Raw genomic sequence first — 24,456 nt, forward strand, 5'->3', positions numbered from 1 at the left:
TATATATATATATATATATATATATATACACATATATGTATATACAGTATATATATGTATATACAGTATATATATATATATATATATATATATATATATATATATATATATATATATATATATATATATATATATATATATATATATATATATATATATAATTCCAATTCCAAATATTGAAATACTTTCTATAGTTCAAGACTTATAGTAATTTGAAAACAGCATTGCAAATCCGAATGGCAGCTACAGTTCAGATGTTCAAGGTCGAAAATAATTAATTGCAAACGTCCGGAGGGTCGCATTGAAAATCTCAACGGGTCGTATTTTGCCCATGTCTGGCGTTAATGAACTTTCAGTAAAAGACATGGAGAAGGGGTACACTTTGCTTCTTCCTACTCCTTTTTAGGTATGTTGAAATGTGTAAATGTAACCGCATGAGGTCCCTTAATGTAACTTGTTAAACATGTCTGAAACAAATAAGTCATAATCATGACTTAATACAGATAAATACTACATACACAATTTCCCATTACATTTTGATTTATTCATTTCTAATGTGGCCCTAAGCCTCTTCGGCAATGTTCTGATGCAGCAAACTTTATGTGTACAACAATGGCACGGGCCAATGAGCAACGCACTGCGAGCCGCAAATGAGTCCCGATTTTAACTTTCGACACCACTAGGCCCGTCTTTTTATACAGAAACTAATGTTCCCATTGTAACACATGGAGTCATGCAACAAGGGACAGAAAAAGCCAAAGAAAAGGCAAAGTGCAGTGTTACGGCTACTCTTGCGTTCAAAAAGTTTGAAAAAATAAAAATAAAGTAATGCAGAGTAGTCCTGAGGTGGAGGTGTTTTACTCACTAAATTCCTTAATAAGCACTCGCGGAGATATGTCGAGATTCCAAATGATCATAATCTATTTTCACAAACAAAACATATTCTCCGTGGTTGACTTCAACATAATCAAAATAACTTATTTAGCGATAAACAAACTGTTTCACTCCTCACTCCTTCAACATGATAGACAGACAAAGCGCACCCAGCTGTCCTGTCTTCTTAATTATAGGAGGAGGAAGTGGCTCACCAGTAGGAGCGTGAGCAGCTGAAAACAATCAGTCAATCACAATGAAATCTAAAACATCCAATAATTCATCAACATCATCATTGGCATTAATTGATTTCATTGTCAAAACAATTAATAAATAAATAATATAGATAGGCTCCAACATGCAGAGTCAATCCTTTGGTGCTGAAAATTGAAACGTCAACTTTAGAGGCCATTTTTTAAATGTTTTCTTCGACTTTGCTCTGATATGCTGTGATGCGTCGACCAATACAATTTCAATCCTTTAAAGTCCCGTTGTGGACTCAATAACAGCTTCTGCGACCGGTGACCGGCTGGTGTCAAACCTGTGTCAGGGTCCAGAAAATTAGGGGGCGGGGCTTGTTGTGTAACGACAATAGCGGCGGCATACGGATGTGTTGAGCCGCCTCTGACATCTGCTCTGATTGCTTTTTTCACTCAGGCGCTGATAGAGCCCAATCCATGCCAGCTGAGCAGTAATTTGCTGGTGGCCTTACATGCGTACATGCTCCTCTGTGTGTGTGTGTGTGGGCCATGTGTTGAAGGACGGGGATTAGATCTGAGGGTGAGACAACACGATCGCTGCCAAATCCCAGACTACGATGTCTTCACCTGCTTTGTGCACACTCATGCACGCTGCACTCGTTTTAAAGTGTGCAACCTACCAAGGGATACAACGCTGAAATGATGACTTGATATCTACCTCTCTTGATGTTCTAAACTCATCACGTCTCCTCATCTGCTCCCGTTCCCTCATGTCCCCAAACAGCAGCAAAAAGAGTCATGATAATCCCGCGAGCCGCCGCTGAACACAGGCCAAGTGCACACTCCACGCTGCTGCACAGATGACATGCAAACATGCGCACGCAGACCGGCACAATGGCAGATTATGTGCATATGTATATATTTTTGTTATTATTATTAAGGACCATGTATTTCAATCAGTTAAAACAGGGATGTCATCTAGCAGAGTGGATGTCAGGAACGCTTTCCTATTGTCGGTAAAGACGTGCAATCTGTTGCTTTTGTGGGATCAACGTGAGTCATGTGACAAACCAAACATACTGGAGGAGGAGCCGTGTGTGTCAGATGTGTGTCAAATTGCTAGTACACACCCACAGAAACACAGGCCTAATCCCTGATCAATCACAGATTTGATGGCACAGGGATTAAAGAGTTAATCTGCCCTCTTGCTGTGTTTCAATTTGTCGTTTTGAAGCGAGCGAGGAAGATGTTGCTTGGAAAATAATACGATGGAGGAATGCTGGGATTTTTAGAGAGAGATTATTCTATTTTCCTCTACGAGCGATGATGTCACGGCGTTGCCTCAAAACCCTTTCTAGGTGTCTAATAAGATCTCGGCGGGACGGCGTGGCGTGGTTGGGAGAGTGGCAGTGCCAGCAACCTGAGGGTTCCTGGTTCGATCCCCAGCGTCTACTAACCTAGTCACGTCCGTTGTGTCCTCGAGCAACACACTTCACCCAGCTCCTGATGGGTAGTGCATGGCAGCTCCCGCCATCAGTGTGTGAATGAAGAATGTGGAAATACTGTCAAAGCGCTTTGAGTACCTTGAAGGTAGAAAAGTGCTATACAAGTATAATCCATTTACCATTTAATTTTTCAGCATTCGATGTATGTCATTTCTAAAGGTTTTTTTTAACTCTTCATTTAATGTACATGTTTCACATTTCCGCAATTAGTAGCCTTCCTGGTTTGCTTCCAGCTTCTGCCATTCTCATAAACCAAAAATTTTAATAAAATGGTTTTATTAGCTACTAGACTAGAAGAAACCAAACCAATCCGATTAGTTCAGCCTCAGATGTATTAATATATTACTGTATGTTTCGGACTATAAGTCGCACCGGCCGAAAATGCATAATAAAGAAGGAAAAAAACATATATAAGTCGCACTGGAGTATAAGTCGCATTTTTGGGGGAAATTTATTTGATAAAACCCAACACCAAGAATAGACATTTGAAAGGCAATTTAAAATAAATAAAGAATAGTGAACAAGTGTACGTTATATGAGGAATAAATAACCAACTGAGAACGTGCCTGGTATGTTAACGTAACATATTATGGTAAGAGTCATTCAAATAACTATAACATGCTATACGTTTACCAAACAATCTGTCACTCCTATTTGCTAAATCCCATGAAATCTTATACGTCTAGTCTCTTACGTGAATGAGCTAAATAATAATATTTGATATGTTACGGTAATGTGTTAATAATTTCACACATAAGTCGCTCCTGAGTATAAGTCGCACCCCCGGCCAAACTATGAAAAAAACTGAGACTTATAGTCCGAAAAATACAGTACATAAAAATTGTGTAAAGATGACTAAAGAGTGTTATTTAATGTCTAGAGGGCTCGCATTATGTTGACAAATGTATTTAGAGAGTCATAAAAAGGTTTTCTATCCTCTCGTTATGAAAATATTTGCTTTATAATCAATGATTCCTACTTTGCGGAAATTCATTCATCGCAGTCATGTCCGATACCAATTAATAGCGGTAAACAAGGGACGACTGTAACTCACTTATTCTCCCTGCGTGTAAAAAAATAAACAGGTATGACAGATTTGTAGTGATAGACACTCAGCACCATTAAAAGCACACATGGCATCTATAAAGCTCACATTTATTGGGGTGTTTAAAGAGAAAATTGTGCTTTTTTTTTTTAAGAGTGGGATAATTCCATGAGGGTGAAGCACAATTTCGTAATGTCAGGAAATTATTATTAATTTTTTTCTTGAAAAGGGCGAGTTTTACTGCCAACAATGTTAAAATAATATCTAAACGGTGGACATTTATCCATGAAATATGGCAAATGTTGATGGTGTGTTTGACGGAGAATCAGCAGGAAGGCGATACCGTAGAAGGCCACTCTCCAAGGTAAATGCTGTACATTATTATTATACTACTTCATAAAACCAAATGGACCAAGCACCAAATAAATTGATTCCAATTCATTTCACTGGGAGACGTTGATTTGAGATACAAGTGTTTTGAGTTAAGAGCGCCGTCACAGAACCAATTAGGCTCATAAGTTGAGGTACCACTGTAATTATATTTACAAAAGTACAAACCATATTTCAATAGGACTCATTTTTATTGTGCATTATTATTCACTTGTGGAAAAAAATTAAAAAACATTACTTAAAACATTACAATTAACGCCTTTCCCTTCTAAAATGCCTTACCTCACATATGTGCTTGGTACTCTCCACGTATGTGTAAATATAGTATATATATTGTAAATGCTCTAATCAGCATGTATTAATGGCAGAGTCTTCTATGTCTCTCTGTGGTCTACAAAAGCAAATAATTGCCGAAGTATTTTATAGAAAAAAAAATCATTGGCGTTAACAACTGCGGCTGCAGACAACCTCATGTTTTTTTTATGAACTCTACAAGATGGCAGTAGCTACATTTGAAGTATCGCGTGGCTTTATCTACCTCTGCATGCGTTAAACTTGGTGCAAAACACAGACTTGTCATACGGTTATTACACTTATCAATGTATTTATGCTGACTAAGCTTACTGCTGTTACATTGTGCAATATACTGGTGAATTAACATTTTCCTTTCCACTTTCTCATGTAACCCAAATCATTATTCAATAAAAATACATCTGTTAAAATAATATTTAAAGAAGTAATAATAGCCAATCTTCCCGTGCTTCTAGTAAATATAAAAAATACATAAATAAATGCCACAGGCTACAATCGCATCATTTATGGTGTTTCAATAAAAGCTAAATATATCCCAAAATGGTGTTTTGACTGGATGATACCAGTAGTCCATTCAGGACTCATTTCAACTAGTTCACATGTGTGCTGCAAGGGTAAAACAACATTTCCATTGTTGTGTTGTTTCCCATGCCGCTGCTGCTGTTTTTAGGTCATTGTGGAGTGCCATGATGAGGTCATTTCCCATCCTTTTAAACAATGGCAGAATGAATGAATGGGGCTCACAGAACAGGAAGGTGGAAGAGAGGCAAATGCACAGCAGAGGTACTGTGGACTTGCTGCTCTTCATCTAAATCTAACTTTCAGTGTGGGAGTGTGCTTGGTTTTGATTGCGTAGGAGAGACGGTTAACCTTCTCGCTGTGTGCTTTGCTCCTGGATGAGTTACTAAACTGACACAACCGAGGCTGTTGTTTCAACCAGTGTGGAATTAGGTCACACACAATCATATTATTAACATACATTCTCTTAGCTGATACAGATTTTAATATACATAAAGGCTGTAATCCACTTGTACGCTTTGAGTAATTAGTGTGACATAGCATGCATGGTACTGCATTACACTGAGAGCTGTTTATTTTGCTCCTCTTGCGTAGCCTATAAGGGTACTAAAATGACATTGTAGTGATCTTGTGGTTTGCAGATTTACAGTATGTCTGCAATGTCAGCCTGGGGTGGTTTTTAACTGATGTCAATGTGCCAGAGAGATAAGAGCAAAAAAATCAATATTCCCCCATTAATATAATGGAAATAATAAAGTAGCATGGTGTACTATAGTGTGTAGCGTAATTGGGTGTACACTGCGTTTTGTCAGTCGGGATAGGCTCAAGCTCATTGGGTTAGGCTGTAGCTCACACGTGACGCTGAATAGAATAATCGTCATTGTTTGTTATTTAAAGTAAAATAAGAACACATTCAAGTCAAAATTATTATTATTATCAATGATTATTATTATGTGACATTTAAGTAATATACTGATACTTTGCAAGGCTAAAATAGACAAATAAAATAACTAAAAAAATCCATCTATTTCCTACCGCTTTTATCCCTCTCTGAGTCGCGGGGGTGCTGGAGCCTATCCCAGCTGCACTCAAGCAGAAGGCGGGGTACACCCTGGTCAAGTCACCACCTCATCACTGGGCCAACATAGATAGATAGACAACATTCACACTCACATTCACACACTAGGGACCATTTAGTGTTGCCAATCAACCTATCCCCAGGTGCATGTCTTTGGGGGTGGGAGGAAGCCGGAGTACCCGGAGGGAACCCACGCAGCCACTGAAAAATATTGATCAAACGTAAGCACGACGCACACGAGTGTCTGGAGCCTCGGTGTTAAGACGAGGCGCCGCCACTTTGCCGCACCTTTGCTCCGGTGGCTTGGGCTATAGGGTGGCGGCTCCCAAGCGACGGGACGCACACAGCCCAGCTTTGCACTCCAGCCAGACCCACCCAGCCCTTAGCGCCAATCCTTGTCCTGAAGTTATTGATCCGACTTGCTGACTTCTCTTACTCGCATTGTTTTAACATGTGATGCCACATATACAGCAGTGGCAATTACTGAAAACTGCAAGCCAAGTGTGGAGTTTGCATGTTCTCCCCGTGACTGCGTGGGTTCCCTCCGGGTACTCCGGCTTCCTCCCACCTCCAAAGACATGCACCTGGGGATAGGTTGATTGGCAACACTAAATTTGTCCTAGTGTGTGAATGTTGTCTGTCTATCTGTGTTGGCCCTGTGATGAGGTGGCGACTTGTCCAGGGTGTACACCGCCTTCCGCCCGATTGTAACTGAGATAGGCTCCAGCACCCCCTACAACCCCAAAAAAGAGACAAGCGGTAGAAAATGGATGGATGGATGCAAGCGAAGTTCAGCTTCCCCAAATAAAAGAGGTCAAGTATGTTCTTTTGTGTTTTCATTTCATTGACTAAATGCGTTAGGACACGTTTAAAACTTTTGTTTAGATTCACCTACTTTGGCGACAGTTGACGCGACTTTTTTCATTGATGTGGTAGCGTCACAGTGCTGCAGCTAAACAGACAATCATTGGATAAATGCTCGACTTTGTCCCGCCCACGGACGGTGAGCGACATAATAAGAGTGATCGAAAGGGGGTCGCCGTGCTTCTGCATGATGATTGGATGAGCTGTATGGGAATCCCTGTTCGATTGACAGCAAAATGAGTGAATCAGCAATCTTGAAATATACAACACTGCCAATTCCGTTGTTCCTATTGATATGGAGATATTTATAATTTTTAAAGTAATTTTTCTTTGTAAAATCTAGCATGTTTATCTCTTTTGTCTGTTATTGGAGACTTTACTCATGTTTACAAAGTAGCTGAAAAATAGCTTCCCCTACTTGAAAGACCAGCAGCTGCCACTGGTATACAGCCTGTGTTACATTGTACGATAATAACAATTTAAAAATTGAGCAAAAGGATATAACAACACATTTGATACTATTTACTAATAACACAGACCTTTTTTTAAATGTATGTAAATTATTTTTAGCATTAATATCATCATCAACAATTATACAAATTTTATGATGCCGTCAAATTGACCACGTCCCCCCACCACCACATGTTGATTTCAAGCTGGGGGTAACCCTGCATATATGCATACATATACAGTACATATAAGCATACATATTAGAAGTAGGAATCTTTGGGCACCTAACAATTCGATTACAATTCAGGAGCTACGATTCGATTAAAAATCGATTACTGATGGATGATTCATTCATGTATATTGATGCAGTTTTAAATGTTTTCGTTTCACTCAACCGTTTATCACTTGCAACATTTAAAAACAGTGCATTTGTAATAAGAAACCGTTAAATTAATTCCCATCACATTTATTATGTTATATTAAATGTGTGTAAAAGTGGAACATGAGTGTAAAGGAGCTGGTCGGATCTCTCAGTGAGGTGGCTCGCTGCAGTCAGCCACATTTTAGAAACGGTCTGCATTACATTATTTACAATAAATAAATCGATTTCCGACGTCTACTAATCGATTTTATAATCCTCCATGTTAGAATCGTGATTAATCTAAAAATCGATTATACATATACATATACATGTGTATATGTAAACATATACATACACACATTTATATATATATATACACATACATTTATACTTATACACACACATATATACATGTATACACACACACACACACACACACAGACTTATATATATATATATATATTTTTTTTTATACACACACCAGTCCCCAGACACATTTATTTTCTCTCAATTTGGCCCCCAAGTCAAAATAATTGTCCATGTCTGACTTAGATTAATCATGCACTTTATTTGCAATGTACAAGACCTTCTACCAGGGGTCGGGAACCTTTTTGGCTGAGAGAGCCATGAAAGCCAAATATTTTAAAATGTATTTCCGTGAGAGCCATATAATATTTTTTTTAACACTGAATACAACTAAATGCGTGCATTTTTAAGTAAGACCAACATTTTTTTAGTATAATAAGTCTCTCATTCTTTTTAATAACATTGTTATTCTGAAGCTAACCAATAATAAATAAAATACTTCTTACCATTAATGCGACTTCTTGAACAGGTGCGGTAGAAAATGGATGGATGGATTAAAATGCATGAGAATGTTTTATATTTTGACCGTTATTTTTAACACTGTGATTACCAGCGGAATTATTCAGTACTTATACTGTTAAGCAATGTCAGCTAAGATTTATCTGTGAGCCAGATGCAGTCATCAAAAGAGCCACATCTGGCTCTAGAGCCTTAGGTTCCCTACCCCTGCACTATACGGTCAGTGATCAGATCAATGCATACGTTAATTAGTGGGGAGACTCTGACTTGTGTGCTCGCTGGCAAATTTCACTCCAAAATACAGCCTGAAAGAACTTTGGATAAAACTGATACCAAGTTTTGTACAAATAAGTTACGTGCTTCAGGTAAAACATTTGAAAACGTTCCTAGATGACATGTTAACAATAAAATTGCTTTTGTGTACAAATATTGGGGACTTTACTTAAGCTAATTCAATCATGCAAGGGAGTAATCACCTGTAATTAATCATGATTAATCCACATTCCAAAATGTGATTAATCTGATTAAAAAAACAATCATTTGACAGCTATAATCATTTTTGTTACTTCAATTTTGTCCTAATTTGCCTTGTTTCCCTTTGGATATAACCTAATATTGCTTTTTTCAGGTGTATCATTTGTTATGTGAAACAAGAAAACTCATTTATATACTTATTATACTTAAAATGAAAGGTATTTTGAAAAGATTCCAGCAGATTATATACACATTGTTGTTTGTAATGCTATTTAGTGTGTGAGAATGAGAGCAGCCTTTGTTGCAGCCATTGTTTTGTCCGTCTGTCAGCTTTCGGACTAATTAGCGTTGTCACGTCGTGTTCTATACCCGCCTGGCTGCTCCAATGGCACCTCTCGCTCTCTTCAGCGTGTCTACTTCAGCACAAATAAACACACGTGACTGAAGCCTGTGGACGTTGGGAGGGGCTCTGTTGTGGATTTGTTGCAGCGGATCAGTAAGTGTACTAGTGGGGAAATCACGCTTATTTATACCTCGCTGTAATCCGTGACCTTTGACCTCAGCTCGTCTCTCGATCGCTGTTCAACTGTATCGCCTTTGACGCTTCACTTCATAAGCTGTGCGCATTAAAAACACGGAGCCAGACGTGTAAATCCACTGACACATATATTGTCTGGATAGACACATTTAACATGTGTCTGGTGTTATCGCAGTACATGCATTTATTATTCTGAAATGTCAACTAAAAAGCTTGGAAAAACATATTTAATGCACTTTCATCCAAATACGTGCCAAAATGTAACTGTTTATCTGCCATTACAAACATTTTGGAAAGTTTCATTGTTGATTATACGCTAGTTTAAAAAACAAAAAAAACAAAAAAACATGACTATCATTTATGTATCCGTTTTATTTTAATTGATATATTTTTCTATTAAAATGTTTATTTGTACAGTTTTATGTAGGAATATATTTTTCTAGCCAAGTGAAAATTATGCTGCAATACACACAAAAGCGGGGCAAAGGGATGTGCACCTTTATCTCGGTATGCACTAACATTTATTGGCCCATGCATAAACCATTGTTGACATTTTTCAGGATTTTGGTTGTTATTGTGGTGCAGTGCTTCTCAGTTATGTTCTATTAAGCCCCCGAGGAAGAAGAAAACATTTTGCCTCTCTTTCTGTTGTGCGACACAGGAGGTAGGGGCCAAACTGTAGAAATGGATGATGGGAAATCAGGGTACCTGGGCTCCAAGGTGGATCTCCTCTGTCGGTTCATCAACAGTTCGCCGCCCGTCAAAATCTCGCAGGTACTGCTCCACTTCAGCAGCTTGGCAACACACAGTAGCGGCCTTGAATAAACAATAAAAGCATTATTTTCTTTGTCAACTCATTAAAATATCTTTCTCAGGTGCTAACCCACACTTCTTCTTTGAATCCCCTTCAAGGTGACATGGCAGAAACTGGTGAACGGCACCAAGCAGAACTTGGCCATTGCCAACCCCTCCCTCGGAGTGTCTGTGGCCCCGCCCTACAAGGACCGCATTGCCTTCAAGAACGGCGCGGTGAGGCGGCGCACCCCGACTCTTGAAGACACCACCATCACCTTCTCCCCGCTGCGCCTGTCCGACGAGGCCACCTACATCTGTGAATACACCACCTTCCCTGCGGGCAACCGAGAGAACAAGGTCAACCTGACGGTCTATGGTAAGATGATCATCTTTGTCAAATTAACACATATCAAGATTCAGATAGGAGCCAAATATGGTTCCGGTTAGACAACACTACTTGTTACTTCCAACCGGTCACACAATAATTCTTTGTGTAACAATAACATTTTAGACTTTAGATCCTGATAACTGAGAAAATGTTGAAATGTGACTAATACGGGTTGCTTTGTTACACAAAATATAGTAGCTGTAAGCCAATTGCCCAGGGCGGCATTCTCTAGAACAGTGATTCTCAAACTGTGGCACGTGTACCACTGGTCAGAGTGGTGTATAAAGAGAGTATGGCCAACTAAGCAACAGGCGCCATGACTGCTACCAAGGACGTGTGTGGCTGTGCCCGGATGCATGCAATTGCTGTCGTTTTGACGTTAGTTTTTCTGAAGAAATAAACCAAAATAATAACGTCTATAGCATAAGCATACTCCAGCTCATAAACTCGCAATAAAACAATGTTTTTATTTTGGGAAAGTATAATTTTGTGGCCGTATTTGACGCACTCTGCTGCTACATTCCTGCAGTGTTTCCTGACCAGCAGGCACTCCAACACGCACCCAATAAATGTAAAAAATACACCGAAGGATACATTTTTTTATTCATTTTTAATTATTAGCCTCATTTTGCCAAAATCTTCATACCTATTAACCTACCTTACCTATTAACCATAACCTACTCAGTGGCCCAGTGGTTAGAGTGTCCGCCCTGAGATTGGTAGGTTGCGACTTCAAACCCCGGCCGAGTCATACCAAAGACTATAAAAATGGGACCCATTACCTCCCTGCTTGGCACTCAGTATCAAGGGTTGGAGTTGGGGGTTAAATCACCAATAATGATTCCCGGGCGCGGCCACCGCTGCTGCTCACTGCTCCCCTCACCTCCCAGGTGGTGATCAAGGGTGATGGGTCAAATGCAGAGAATAATTTAGCCACACTTAGTGTGTGTGTGACAATCATTGGTACTTTAACTTATTAGTTTTGGACCAACAATCGTGGAGAAATTATGACTTTTGTGTGAAGTATATCAACTGTGGTGGCTGACTCCAATGTATTTGTAATCACTGTAGGTATGACTCATTATCTTTTATTCTAACTGATCTTTCTTTTCTGTAACATAGCAAGTGAATAAGTGTACTTTTGTACTTATTTCCCCATACGTCTGCACAATAACTCAGATATGGTAACATTGGCGAGCAGTATAGAATATGGAGTGATTTTTGGTCCAGAACATATTTTGCTTTATTCATTATTGACATATTTCTTGACACTTCGTTGTATATTTTATAAGAGATTTCCAATTATTTTCTCATCTATTATTACACTTAAAATGTGGTTTCTTTTACTTATTCAATGTCCGTCTATTTGTATTTGTGTTTGACTTTCTCTTCTACCGCCACCGAATTGCATTATTTTAGTTTTACTGAGATTCAAAGATAGTCTGTTTTTGTCAAACCATGTTTTTAATTTGTTAATTTCTTCTGTTATTATTTGTATTAGCTTCTGTGTGTTCTCTACTGAACAAATCGCAGACGTTTTGTTGTGTCTTTACGTCTCACAAGTCGCTTTATTTGGTGGCTCTTCAGTGTTGACGGCGAACCTTCACTTTCCATACTTGTCTTCTTCTCAGATTGTGCGGAAAGCGATGTAAAATCTTTCCACAATTCTCGAGGGTGGAGTAGGCCCATGCTGCACAACAGGGCATTTTTACACGTCAAAAAACGTATAGCATTAGCTCAAAGTTGGTAGCAGTCATGGCACCCTGTAGTCACGTGAGTGCATTTTGACCAATCATTGAAGAGATCGCCTGAAACTGACATGGACATACTCTCTTCATACACGACTCTGCCACAAGTGTTACGTGGGCTCCATCTAGTGGTACGCCAAAGAATCACTTGATTAAAGTACAGTATTTTATTTTCCTATATTCAATCACAGTGTTACTGTTCAAACTGTGTGTAATGTTCTAGTGGCCAACAGTATTAAATATACTTGCTACATAAAACCTCTACCTTGTTTTTAATAAATATTTAGGTCTACTACGCTACTGTATTTTATTGTTGGTCATTGTGGCGGTACTTGGAAAGCTAAAGTTTTTCTGCGGTGGTACTTGGTGAAAGAAGTCTGAGAAACACTGCTGCTGTAGAGGGCGCCGCAAGAGGAGGGGGTGAAAGGAGATTCATATTTATTTGTGCTTCACACTCATTTGGTAAATGTATGTGCAGGCTCACATGAACAGCTTAGCAAATAATACTCACTACCACAGCGCAAAAGAGCAGAGGGTCATTACCTCAAAACCTGTATCGCACTCATGGTGCTATCGACACAAATGCAAGACAGGCTGGAAACCCCATGAACATGCAAACAAGCAAATTGTGAGTGAATATGAGTTGTGTGGGGGATTATGATAAACAAAACATCATGTAAACGAACGTCAACGCCATCAGGAGGAAAGAGGAAAGAAGAGGAGAAACATCCCAAAGATTAATGTATCACTTTTAGTATCCCATATTAAGGAATGGATGTGATAATATAAATATGCAAATAAGCTAATGTTACTTGGTGGTTAATGTGATATAACCAAACGGGGGTAGCGAAAAAAGGAGTGGGGGTTGCCTTGCATAAGATACCCTTAAAGCTGTAATCGCTACTATGCAGGACCAGTCAAACGTTTCGACACACCTTCGAAAATCTAAATGAAATACACGAGAAAGGGTTAACAAACTTCTGACAGACTGTACTTAACTTTGTTGTTTTTGTACTTGAAGGAAATACTGCACTTTTTTTATTTTATTTTGCCCATAATCCACAATCTTTATGTGAGACAAGAACACACGTCTTTCCCTTTTCAGTGCACTTTAAATAGTGAAAAAATGCCATTATGACTACAGCAACTAACAATGTAGATGAATCCATTACACTGAGAAAGCCAACTAAAAAACATCCAAAAATGTCCAACACTGTTTTAGATTCATGCTGTAAATATATTTTACAGTATGGACTGGTAATATAGTAACAGGCACATTCATGATAACATGTAATGTTTAGAGTATTTTTGGTCATTTTAAGCATTGCTACAGCTTCTTTAGTGGGCACATTCATTTCACTGAGTGCATGTAACACACACTACATCCATCAACAACAACAGCGAAGAGAGCATTTTCCGTGTTTGTTACCATAAATGGCAGAATTCGTGAGAGCATTGGAGCGTTATCATAGCACTACTGCTAAACTTTTCAAATAGGAACATGAAAACATTGACTTTCAATTTCCGCTCTCACAAGGATGCTGACTGAAGGGATTGTTGTATCTTTCAGCACATGTGCTATCTTTTAAGGTGTTGATTCAGCATAATCCTCACTCCTCTGATAAAAAAAAGGCTTCCTAGTGATGTCACGATGGTCTTAAGCAGCGTTTCATTTGTTGAAAGCCACATAGTATCAAGTTAGTAGTGTGTGGATATTCAAAGTTGACCAACTTCTCAGTTCAGTGCCACTAACTTCTACTATAGGCTTGAAAGTGTGACATAGAAACAACACATTCCAATGAATTAGTACCGTGGTACTTTATTAGTACCGGTATACCGTACAACTGTAATTAGCTCTTACAATAAAAATGTTGCTATAGCTTGGTCAAAATGAAAGAATAAAAGACTATAGCTTTGTTAATATGCAGGTCATGGCATGAAAATGAAGCGTTGTTGGCAGTTTTTGGATGTTTTTCTAGCGTGCTTTATAGGCGGAATAGATTAATCCCAATTACCCGCATTGTTAGCCACCTAGTACTAACAGTTTTTTACTATTTCAAACACACAGAAAAGGGAACAACGAGTGTGTTCTTGTCTCACATATGGCCCCCCCCAAAAAGTGCAGTTTTCCTTCAACTCGCTACAAATGTCCTTTAACTCACTACATGTTTGTCCTGTTGACGCCCATGTTTAGTGCGTCCCACCACACAGATGACTCTGTCCACGCCCACATTGGTGGCTCGTACGTCCAACCTGAAGACGCCGGTGGCGACCTGCATCTCCGCCAACGGAAAACCACCTGGCGTCATCAGGTGTGTTTTATAGGAACCTTTAAGTGTTAAGTTGGAAGATGTCTTTGTTCAGTTATTTCTACCGTCTCAAATATTTTGCCAAGGAAATTCATGATAAATTATCTTTTGATTATTGTTATAGAAACAGATCCAAGATAAAATGGGGCAATGTGGAGACTTGCAGAAAAAGCTCGCAGAAATGACAGATACTGTATTGACCCAAATATATGATTTTTTAAAATCATGGTTTTAATATCAGTGAATTAACAACTATCATATTTCCTAGCTGCTGTAAAGTTATGTGATAATTCTACGGCATTGATCACCATTTCCTTAAAATTAGCTTAACTCGTCCTCTTTTGTTTGGTAACTAGAGAGACACTTTCTCCTAGCAGGTGTCACATATGCATCTCTCCAGGGGCCTCATGTATTTACTTTGAGTACGCACAAAAACCTGCCGTACGCACTTTTTCACGGCAAGGTTGAGATGTATTGAGAGTGAAATGAACGTGGAAATGTGCGCGGCCTCATGCCAACTTCATGGCTGGCGACCGCACATTTCTCCAGGCTTTGGCGACACGCAGAGGTGGCTGATCGGGCTTTGCCAACACTTGATTTCAACAACGTAAACAAGGCAAGGACGCAAAATCCACTTTTTTGCCAATGCATTCAATGCTTCATATTCACGAAGACGTCCATTAATTTATCCAGGCAATCTTTTTGCCACCTATTGCTGTCACAATGTGTTCCTGTGACTCCAGCACATGTGCTTGTCCAGTCGGACGGAAAGCAGCAGCTGGGGGTTGCGACACAAATGTCACTCACTATGTTCTCTGCTCGCTGTACATATCCTACCAAGTCAGACCTACACTGTTTCAATGCCCATTTCTCTGATGATGCAATTGTTGATGACTGAAGTGCTGTTATCAACCAAACCCTCCTCATCCCACCCCCCGGATTGTAAATAATGTAAATAATTAAATGTATATACTCTGATGATTAACTTGTGTGATAACTGTATTATGATGATAGTATACATTTGTACCATGAATTGATTACGTGGACCCCGACTTAAACAAGTTGAAAAACTTATTACCATTTAGTGGTCAATTGTACGGAATATGTACTTCACTGTGCGATCTACTAATAAAAGTTTCAATCAATCAAAAAAGACCGGGGAGGGTGGAGGAATTGGTTGCCTTTGTGTCACGTATAGGTGTTACCGCAAGTAGCTCACCTGGGTTGAAATAATAAATTGAGCAATCAAACAAGAGTCAAATTCTTTCGTAGCCATTTTGATAGCGCTGGCATGTTTAAATTTAAAATATTGCAAACTAAATATTACACATTTTTCACATGAAACTCTAATCTAGCTGTGAGCACACAGTATGAACACATTTTTTGCTGAAAGTTACACAAATTAGATTTATATTAGGGGTAATCTGTCACCCAGCTCTTCTTAAGTTTTATGTATCAGTGCAGCGACTATTTTTTCAAACGAATGCAGCTGGGATAGGCTCCAGCACCCCCGCGACCTCGAGAGGGACAAACGGTAGAAAATGGATGGACGGGGTGCAGCACTAATTTATCTACGGTCGCATCGTCTGTTTTGGCCGTGCACATCCATCTCCTTCTTCACCTTCATCCTGACCCAAACATTATTATTTTTTTATTTCAACCTATTCTGTCATTCCCTCAAAACACAAGAAGCCCCTCCTACTGAATTTTACTGAATTGTGATTGGGCAAAGCATGCAGATCTCAGGCGTTGCTAATTTCAAAATGATTTACGTGTTTATAAGAAGGCTGTCAATTCCACGTTAATTAGGATGTAACAAAGACATGTGCATGGATTAGTGTGTACACACACTTTAATACATCTGAATGTTTTTCTTGCATACCAAGTTTTCTGGATTTGAATGTAAGCGAATACAGAGGCCCCAAAATCAATAGCTTGTGTGAGTGACAGGAAGAAAAGCTCTGACTCTCTCTGACACCACCTGCTGGTCTACATGTACACATCTACATGTGTACAGCTCCACTAATGGACATTGGAGTATTACTTTCAAAGGCAAAATTAAAGTATTGCTAGAAACATAATTTTATATGGGACTTTATTGTATTATATGTATAGTACATGTTCCAAAAAGAAAAAAGCATAAAACACCACCAGAATTAGAGATATTACAAGTCAAAGTGATGAAGCTCGGTGTTACGCTCATGACTTGGAGTAACTAAACATTACCCTATAAGATGAAGGCAATTGCATTTTATTGATATTTGAAATGTATTCAATGTTTATAAATGAATATTTAAATAAACTAAATGTAAAAAAAGGAATAAATATTCAAAATAAGATCATTAAATGAAATCTAGTTTGGTTACACCACCATGAGCGCAACACAAGGCTGTAAAAGTTTCAACTACAATTCTAAATAAGATGTCAAAAGCAAACTGAAATCAAATACACACAGCTTAAAGATTAATCAATACCTATTTAAAATTAGTAATACATAAATATGATGATTTATCAAAATATAAAAGAAATATACCTGAACAGAACGCTCATGATGGTTACACCAAAAAGTAACGCTATGAATCGCGTTTTTCCAAGTGTTTGGGGCATTTTTATGCTATTTCCAAGCATTTCCTTTTTGTTATCGTTAAATTTTAAATGGTCAAACTAATGCATATTATATATGCATGCCCTAGTAAACAAAAAAAAAGTATTTATTTTTATTGTTACATTTTGAAGTACATTTGTGCAGGTGGGTGCAAATGTACCCATTACCAGAGCTGTACACATGCTTTACATCATTTTCTGACTTTTTTTGTGGGGAAGAAACTATCATCTTCTATCAGGGTACTTACAGTAAATGCTTGTCTCCATCGGTTTGTGCGAGGTGGAGTGTTCTGCATTCATTAAACGATATTTTAGAAGCTTTTTGTGACATTTGAGAGGGTATAGAATACCGCACTATAAAGTAATGGACATACTCAAACGCGCAGACAGATATTTTGTGGTGTAAATATAACCATGTGATGTTCCTTAATGCAACTATAACAAATAAACATTTGTTCCGTGGACAGGTGGGAGACGAGGGTGCCGGGTGAAGTGAGCACCCGTGAGTACAAAAACTCTGACGGGACGTTTACCATTCAGAGCGACTACATTCTTGTGCCCAGCAGAGAAACACACAAGGAGACGCTCACTTGCGTCACCTTGTACAACGATGAGGTGTACACTGACAGCGTCACCCTGGATATTCAGTGTAAGTCCTCAGCGAGATGTTGTTTACGTTACGCAGTAGCTTGAGAATCCTCATTTTCTGTGCGATCCAGATGAGCCAGATGTTTTAGTGGACGGCTACGACGGAAACTGGTACCTGAACAGAGAGAACGTCCAGCTGACCTGCCAAGCCGACGCCAACCCAGCCGTTTCGCTCTACCAGTGGAGGCTGTAAGTTAAGAGGAAAGTTTATTCAGAAGACCTGCTAGTTGTTAAGTGTCTCTTCCACAGGATTAACGGCTCCATACCGAGCAGCGCCGAGATCCGAGACAACGCCCTCATCTTCAAAGGACCAGTCACATATGACCTGCAGGGGACATATGTGTGCGATGCCACCAACAGCATCGGGACCAGGTCTGGCTTTGTGGAGGTCAGCGTCATAGGTGAGGACACATCTTAGCATGCAGTGCATATAAAGTACTACAGCGTCAGCCTAATGTTGGTGGTGTGTTTGCAGAGAAGCCTCTACCGCAGATAGCCACGGGTGATGTCATCAGCGTGGTGGCCTTGTTGCTGGCGGCAGGAGTGTTGATGGGAATAACCATCACCGTGCTGGTGCTCAAGATCAGGAGCAGGAAAGATGACGGCTCGTATGTAAACATTTCTGTCAAAGTCAAATCTAAGAGTAGATATCTGAAATCAAGGACAACAATACCTATAACAGGATACTTTGCTTACATTTTAGACACATTTACATTCTGGGTCAGCGGTAGAAAATGGATGGATACATTCTGGGTCAGCTCCGAATTAAACTGGACTTCACAATAACACAGCTTGTTTTGTTATGATAAAGTATTGTATCATAGAAATGTATTTATATACAGGTTAAACTAAAAAAGTAATTATATATATATACTGTATATATACTGTATGTGTATATATATGTATATATATATACATATATATATATATACACTGTATATACAGAGCTCGAATTTAACCAAGACAACCGCGGCACTTGCCGCGACCGCCCTCGTCATTTGCCGTAATGCCCTAAAAAATTTACCAGCATCTGCGGCAAGAACATGCCGTGACCGCCGTTGACTTTTTACTTGTTAATGGGATAGGAATGTAACAGTAAACGATATAATGATAATTTGCGATAAAATTCCAGACGGTTAGTAATACAGTCTAGTTTTTTACCTACCGAAAAACCGTCATTTATTAATGCATTTTAGGCAACACGAAGTCAGGCGCATGCGCACTAGCATCGTTTGGCTTGATAATCATGGTGGACGAGATTTCGGTTTAACGTCATTTTCCCCTCTCTTCCGGTGTACGTTTAAGAGTGCACTGCTGTTAGATGGCGACAGGTGGGGACAATATTGGAGACAGACGCATCTGATCCCACACTAAAAGTACAAAGCAAAGGAGAAAAACTATTTGATGTTGCTTTTATTTTCACAATACAGCGAGTTAACATGAGGAAACATGCAGCAGGCGATGTGTCGTGAACGTTGTCACAACTTGTTTGTAAAAGTCTTTAGTTTGTTGACTGGGATGTTCACTCGTCCTTTATTTAACCGCAAACTGTAACAGTGTTCACTGTTCAGATAGAATCAAAACTAGCTCAAATGTTTTGTCATCTCAATCGAACTGAACGCAGGCTGTGAAGATTGTGTATTTGATGTGAGAGGTGTCACTCCTGTTTTTTTTTTGTTGGCCAAACTGTTGTACTGAACTACAAGGAGGCTTTGGAGAAGAACAAAGCTTGTTTATTAGACTTCATCTTCATTAGCCAAACTGCTTTGAGTTTCATATTGATATCAAAAAGTAAACACCATGTTTTTTTTTACCATTACTTGGGTTTTTTTCAATTCACACAGGTATTACTTTAAAAACCATTCATGTGACACAGCATTTTGTTGATGTTTTATTGTGTATAGTTAATTCCTATAAGACATATTTCGGCTCAAACTCTTAGTGGATCTGTCCTGATACAGCATCTACATGTACATATAAATGTACATAACTTAATTTTTTTTAATTTTTTTTTTAAATACCTCCCTCTAAATAGAAATAAAGGCATCATGTAATGACAAAAAGCTGACAAGTTGATATTATTAAAAAAAAACAAAAATCTAATATTTGTCTTTAGATAGATGGATAACGTTTATCTATAGCCTTTTTATTAGACATTACAAATTACATGATGGTATTAAATTCACACCTCAACACTTAATCAGTAAGCATGATTTCAATATTGATAACAATAATCTTAATTATTACTTTGGCCATAATTGGCAGCCCTAGATAGGGGCGCCGAAAAGGGGGGGTAAAGGAGACGGATTCTAGGGGCCCATGATGGAGGGGGGCCCAGAGAGGCCCCTAATGATGATGAAATTATAATACAGTAAAAATAATGACACTGTGTTGGGGGCCCTGTAAAGATTCTTTTCATGGGGCCCAAAATCCCTAGCGGCGCCCCTGGCCCTAGATCTCATACATGAACACTATTTTTATCTATATGGACATCAAGTGCAGTTACGTCTTATGGTCATCAGATGCCATCTTTCAAAATTCCATCCATCCATTTTTTACCGCTTGTCCATATATATATATATATATATATATATATATATATATATATATATATATATATATGAACCCTCCTTTAAGGTAGCACTGGCCTTGACCTTAAAAAGTAAAAATTATATACTGTATATACATATATATATATATATTATATAAGGTGTGTATGATATATGTGTAGTAAAACATTAACACCAAAATTGCACCCAAAAATGAAAAACAGTTATTTTATTTTATGGTTGTTTTGGTTGAAGTTGCGTAAAATAATAAATACAATAAAATAATAAGCCCTTTGTAAAATATATTAAGTGATAGCAAAGTCACTGCCACCCTTGGGCAGTGTTGGGACAAAGTAACGCGTTATTGTAACGCCGTTAGTTTCAGCGGTAACTAGTAATGTAACGCGTTATTTTTTTATATTCAGTAACTCAGTTACCGTTACTACATGATGCGTTACTGCGTTATTTTACGTTATTTTTTATGTAGTATCGGCTAAAAACAGAAGATCTGAGTGTGTTTTATTGGAGAGTTGCAGTGTCGTCCTTCTGATTCTTCCTGTGTCACAATGGGGATAAGAGAAGAGGCGCTGTGTGTGGGTGTGGGCGTGTCTGTGTTTACTAATAAGACATGGTCCAGCTGAAGCAGAGTTTCTTAACATGGAGATATTCTAGACTGACCATGCGTCCTCTTTTCCCCGGACATGTCTTCTTTTGCGGGGCTGTCCGGGCGGAGTTTCTTAAATGCCTCAAATGTCCGGCATTTTGAGTTAGGGTTGCGTGTATTTTCAATGTACGTTCAGGGTAAAGAAAGGGTTAAAAACAAAAAAAATTGTGCGCACGCAGCAGCATTCGTGAGGGAGGGGCAGAGACAGAAAGAGCAAGAGAGCGAGGGAGCAGATTGATTGATTGAGACTTTTATTAGTAGATTGCACAGTACAGTACATATTCCCTACAATTGACCACTAAATGGTAACACCCGAATACGTTTTTCAACTTGTTTAAGTCGGTGTCCACGTTAATCAATTTCTTTCAAACTGTCATTGCTCAAAACATAATATTGAATCAAAATCAATGTTATTATGAATTATTGTCCTTTCCAAGGTTCCGATTACTTAACATCAAATATTCCACTTTGAAAAATATTTTTGGTGGAAGATTTTACATATTTTGACAAAAAAGGGCGGAAAACAAACAAACAAAAAAACAACATAAAAAAAAATAAAACATTTTGAAATGAGGGATAGATGTGAAGTTGATGTAGACTCCAGAGATTTAAGCGTTAAATATAAAATGTATGTATGCCCTGGCACACCATTTCATGACCGAAGCAAAACACTTTTTACACTTTTATACTGAAATAATTTTTTTACTTATTAAATAAAAACATAGAAAAAACTACCAGCAGCGGTAAAGTTTAGATCCATGAAGGAAAGAAGAAAGTGAATGAATGTTTATAACTGAATACATTTACATATGCATACAAATGTGTTTTCTTTTTAAAAAAAAATAAATTAAGTAACGTTTATGACAACCTTTTTCCAAAACACAATATAGAAGGTGAGATACAACAGGATAATGCATACGTTTATCTTTTTTTTTTTCAAAACGCTTACAAAAAAGTGGGACCCCAAACATTTACTGTAGGACCCCATTTTTATGAGGGTCCCTGGAACCCCATTTTGAAAAATCCTAGCGCTGAACAACAGATTGTATTATTCTCCAGTGCAATAACAGTACTGAAATGAAGGCTAAAAGGGCATTAGTGGGAGCTTTAACAAAAAACCAATAAAAAAATAAGTAACTAAATAGTTACTTTTCACAGTAACGCATTACTTTTTGGTGTAAGTAACTGAGTTAGTAACTGAGTTACTTTTTAAATAAAGTAACTAGTAACTGTAACTAGTTACTGGTTTTCAGTAATCAACCCAACACTGCCCTTGGGCCAGGTTTTGTTACGCAAAGTATAACATACTACTCAATTAATGACGGCCAATATTGACACTCGTACAATTTACACTCATACTATTTACTATTATTGATGATGATTGATCCTATTTTGTATTTTGTTTTTGCTCAGAGATGACTCTCCATCAACAAAACTGTCTCAGCCAATAAGGAAAAGAGCTGCAGAAGATATTCAGGTACATTACTACTGTAAATGCTCCACTTATAATTATTATGTCCCTTTACAATTTTAAATGACATTGTTTTGAATGACACGTGTCACAGATGTATTTATTAATAAAATAGCGTCTACACCACCACAATAATACACAAAGAGCAATCTTCTCCTGCAATCTCTTCTCACAGCATTCCGGTCGTTTCTACGAGGAGCTTCCAAACACGGCGGACTACGTGAGCTACAGACTCGCGTGTAACAAGGAGGACTACCCGGAGCCGTACTCGCCCCCCATCAATCCTCCTCTGTCCTTCTTGCCACAGCACCCCTACCACTCCCCACAAGCTACCATGGGCACAAGCATCAGCAGCTGCAGCACCAGCACGTCCAAAAACACCTTCTCTCCACCCTCACACACCTCCGCCATCTTTAAGTACCCCTCAGGCCTGTCTCCCCCTCCACCAGGGGTGGGGCCGTACACTTTCCCCAAAGAGCAGTATGTCTGAAGCAGCATGTTTGTTGCACACAACTCTGTTGAAACTTTTCCCAAGAGGAAGAAGGAGTCTCACTCTGAACTATTTCTTTTTCTGACTGTCTGCACCAATCTCATAAGACAATGCAGCTTTTGGATTTTTGTCACATTTAAAGCACATTTTCTCACTCCTTGTGTCCCATATTTTATTTTATATTTTTTCTAAAAAGGGAATATTCTAAACCTAATTTCTTGTAGGTTACCCCTCAATAATGGTGAATTAATGGGGTTGTTTTGTAAGAAAGATAAATGATTATATTTCATAAATTATATCTCATAATCAGTTTGATCCTGCACTATGACCCACAATACTTTACCTTTTTTGTGCTCATTTATTGTGTTTGTCTTTTGACAAGATATTTTTATTTACTGGGGATTTTTGTTGTTGACATTTATATAAAAAAATGTGTTTATATCTGTGGTATCTGTTCTAGTATTCATTGACACTGGATGTTGAATGAAAGTTGAATTTTTAGCATTTAAAATAAAAAATGAAGCTTGTATCTGTTGTGTTGCATATTTTAAAGATTTTAAAAGATTCTGGGCCACAGAAAACGTCAAACTTTTATTACACATAATTTAAATAAAATACAAATACAAAACAAATAATGATTAAATATGGCTTTAAATTGTAATTAATAACACATCATGTGTTTTGAATATGGAAACCGTTTTTTTGTTTTTAAATGTGTGTCTTGTCAAAGTAAACAATTGTGTAACAAACAATTTTGCTGCCAATCAAACTAAATAATATATAACAAAATTAAAAAAATAATTAATACAAATAATGAAACATAAATATTGTAGGTAGTACATATGCAAAAAATGTAAATATAATTAATTTAAAAAAATAGCAAAATAAAAACAAATGAAATATGTGTTTAAAATAGCTAGTTTGAAGTTATTGTATGTATGTATATATATATATATATATATATATATATATATAATAACTTCAAACAATCATTAAAAACATATCCGGAATCCAGATCACAACCAAAATCAAATCAATTTGTCCTCATTGCATTTCTGAAATTTCTTAAAAATGTAATCAAAATTCTCCCATAACTTTTTTAGCTATCTGAAGCGGAATGAAAGTAATGGATTGAAGTTCCTTCTTGTCAGTTATCTAGTGTGTTTGTCTTCCTGGGTGGAGGCGATGTTACTAGTATACACACAGAAGTTGAACCTTGCCATGTAAACGTAAGGTAGCGTCGTAGATTCGCATCAGCCCTGATTGTGATGCCGCAGGTTATAAAGTCAGGGCTGGAATTTAACCACGGCAGCCGCGGCATTTGCCGCGACCGCCCTTGTGACTTTCCGTAATGCC

At 38.1% G+C, this 24,456-nt stretch overlaps 1 protein-coding gene across 2 annotated transcripts in view; it reads left to right on the top strand.

The window, feature by feature from the left end:
- nectin1a (nectin cell adhesion molecule 1a) overlaps positions 1–23,599 on the top strand; it is a 41,482-nt gene extending 17,883 nt beyond the window's left edge. For both annotated transcript variants that reach the window (XM_061962479.2, XM_061962478.2), the window contains exons 2-10: positions 10,096–10,208; positions 10,347–10,605; positions 14,560–14,677; positions 17,746–17,927; positions 17,998–18,115; positions 18,176–18,327; positions 18,402–18,534; positions 22,553–22,616; positions 22,786–23,599. In XM_061962479.2, the coding sequence (XP_061818463.1) occupies positions 10,119–10,208; positions 10,347–10,605; positions 14,560–14,677; positions 17,746–17,927; positions 17,998–18,115; positions 18,176–18,327; positions 18,402–18,534; positions 22,553–22,616; positions 22,786–23,100 (1,431 nt within the window). In that variant the 5' untranslated portion in view covers positions 10,096–10,118 and the 3' untranslated portion in view covers positions 23,101–23,599. The remainder of the gene's footprint in view (positions 1–10,095; positions 10,209–10,346; positions 10,606–14,559; positions 14,678–17,745; positions 17,928–17,997; positions 18,116–18,175; positions 18,328–18,401; positions 18,535–22,552; positions 22,617–22,785) is intronic.
- The last annotated feature ends 857 nt before the right edge of the window (positions 23,600–24,456 follow it).

Source organism: Nerophis lumbriciformis, linkage group LG09 (genome assembly GCF_033978685.3).
Source record: "Nerophis lumbriciformis linkage group LG09, RoL_Nlum_v2.1, whole genome shotgun sequence".
Classification (NCBI taxonomy): domain Eukaryota; kingdom Metazoa; phylum Chordata; class Actinopteri; order Syngnathiformes; family Syngnathidae; genus Nerophis; species Nerophis lumbriciformis.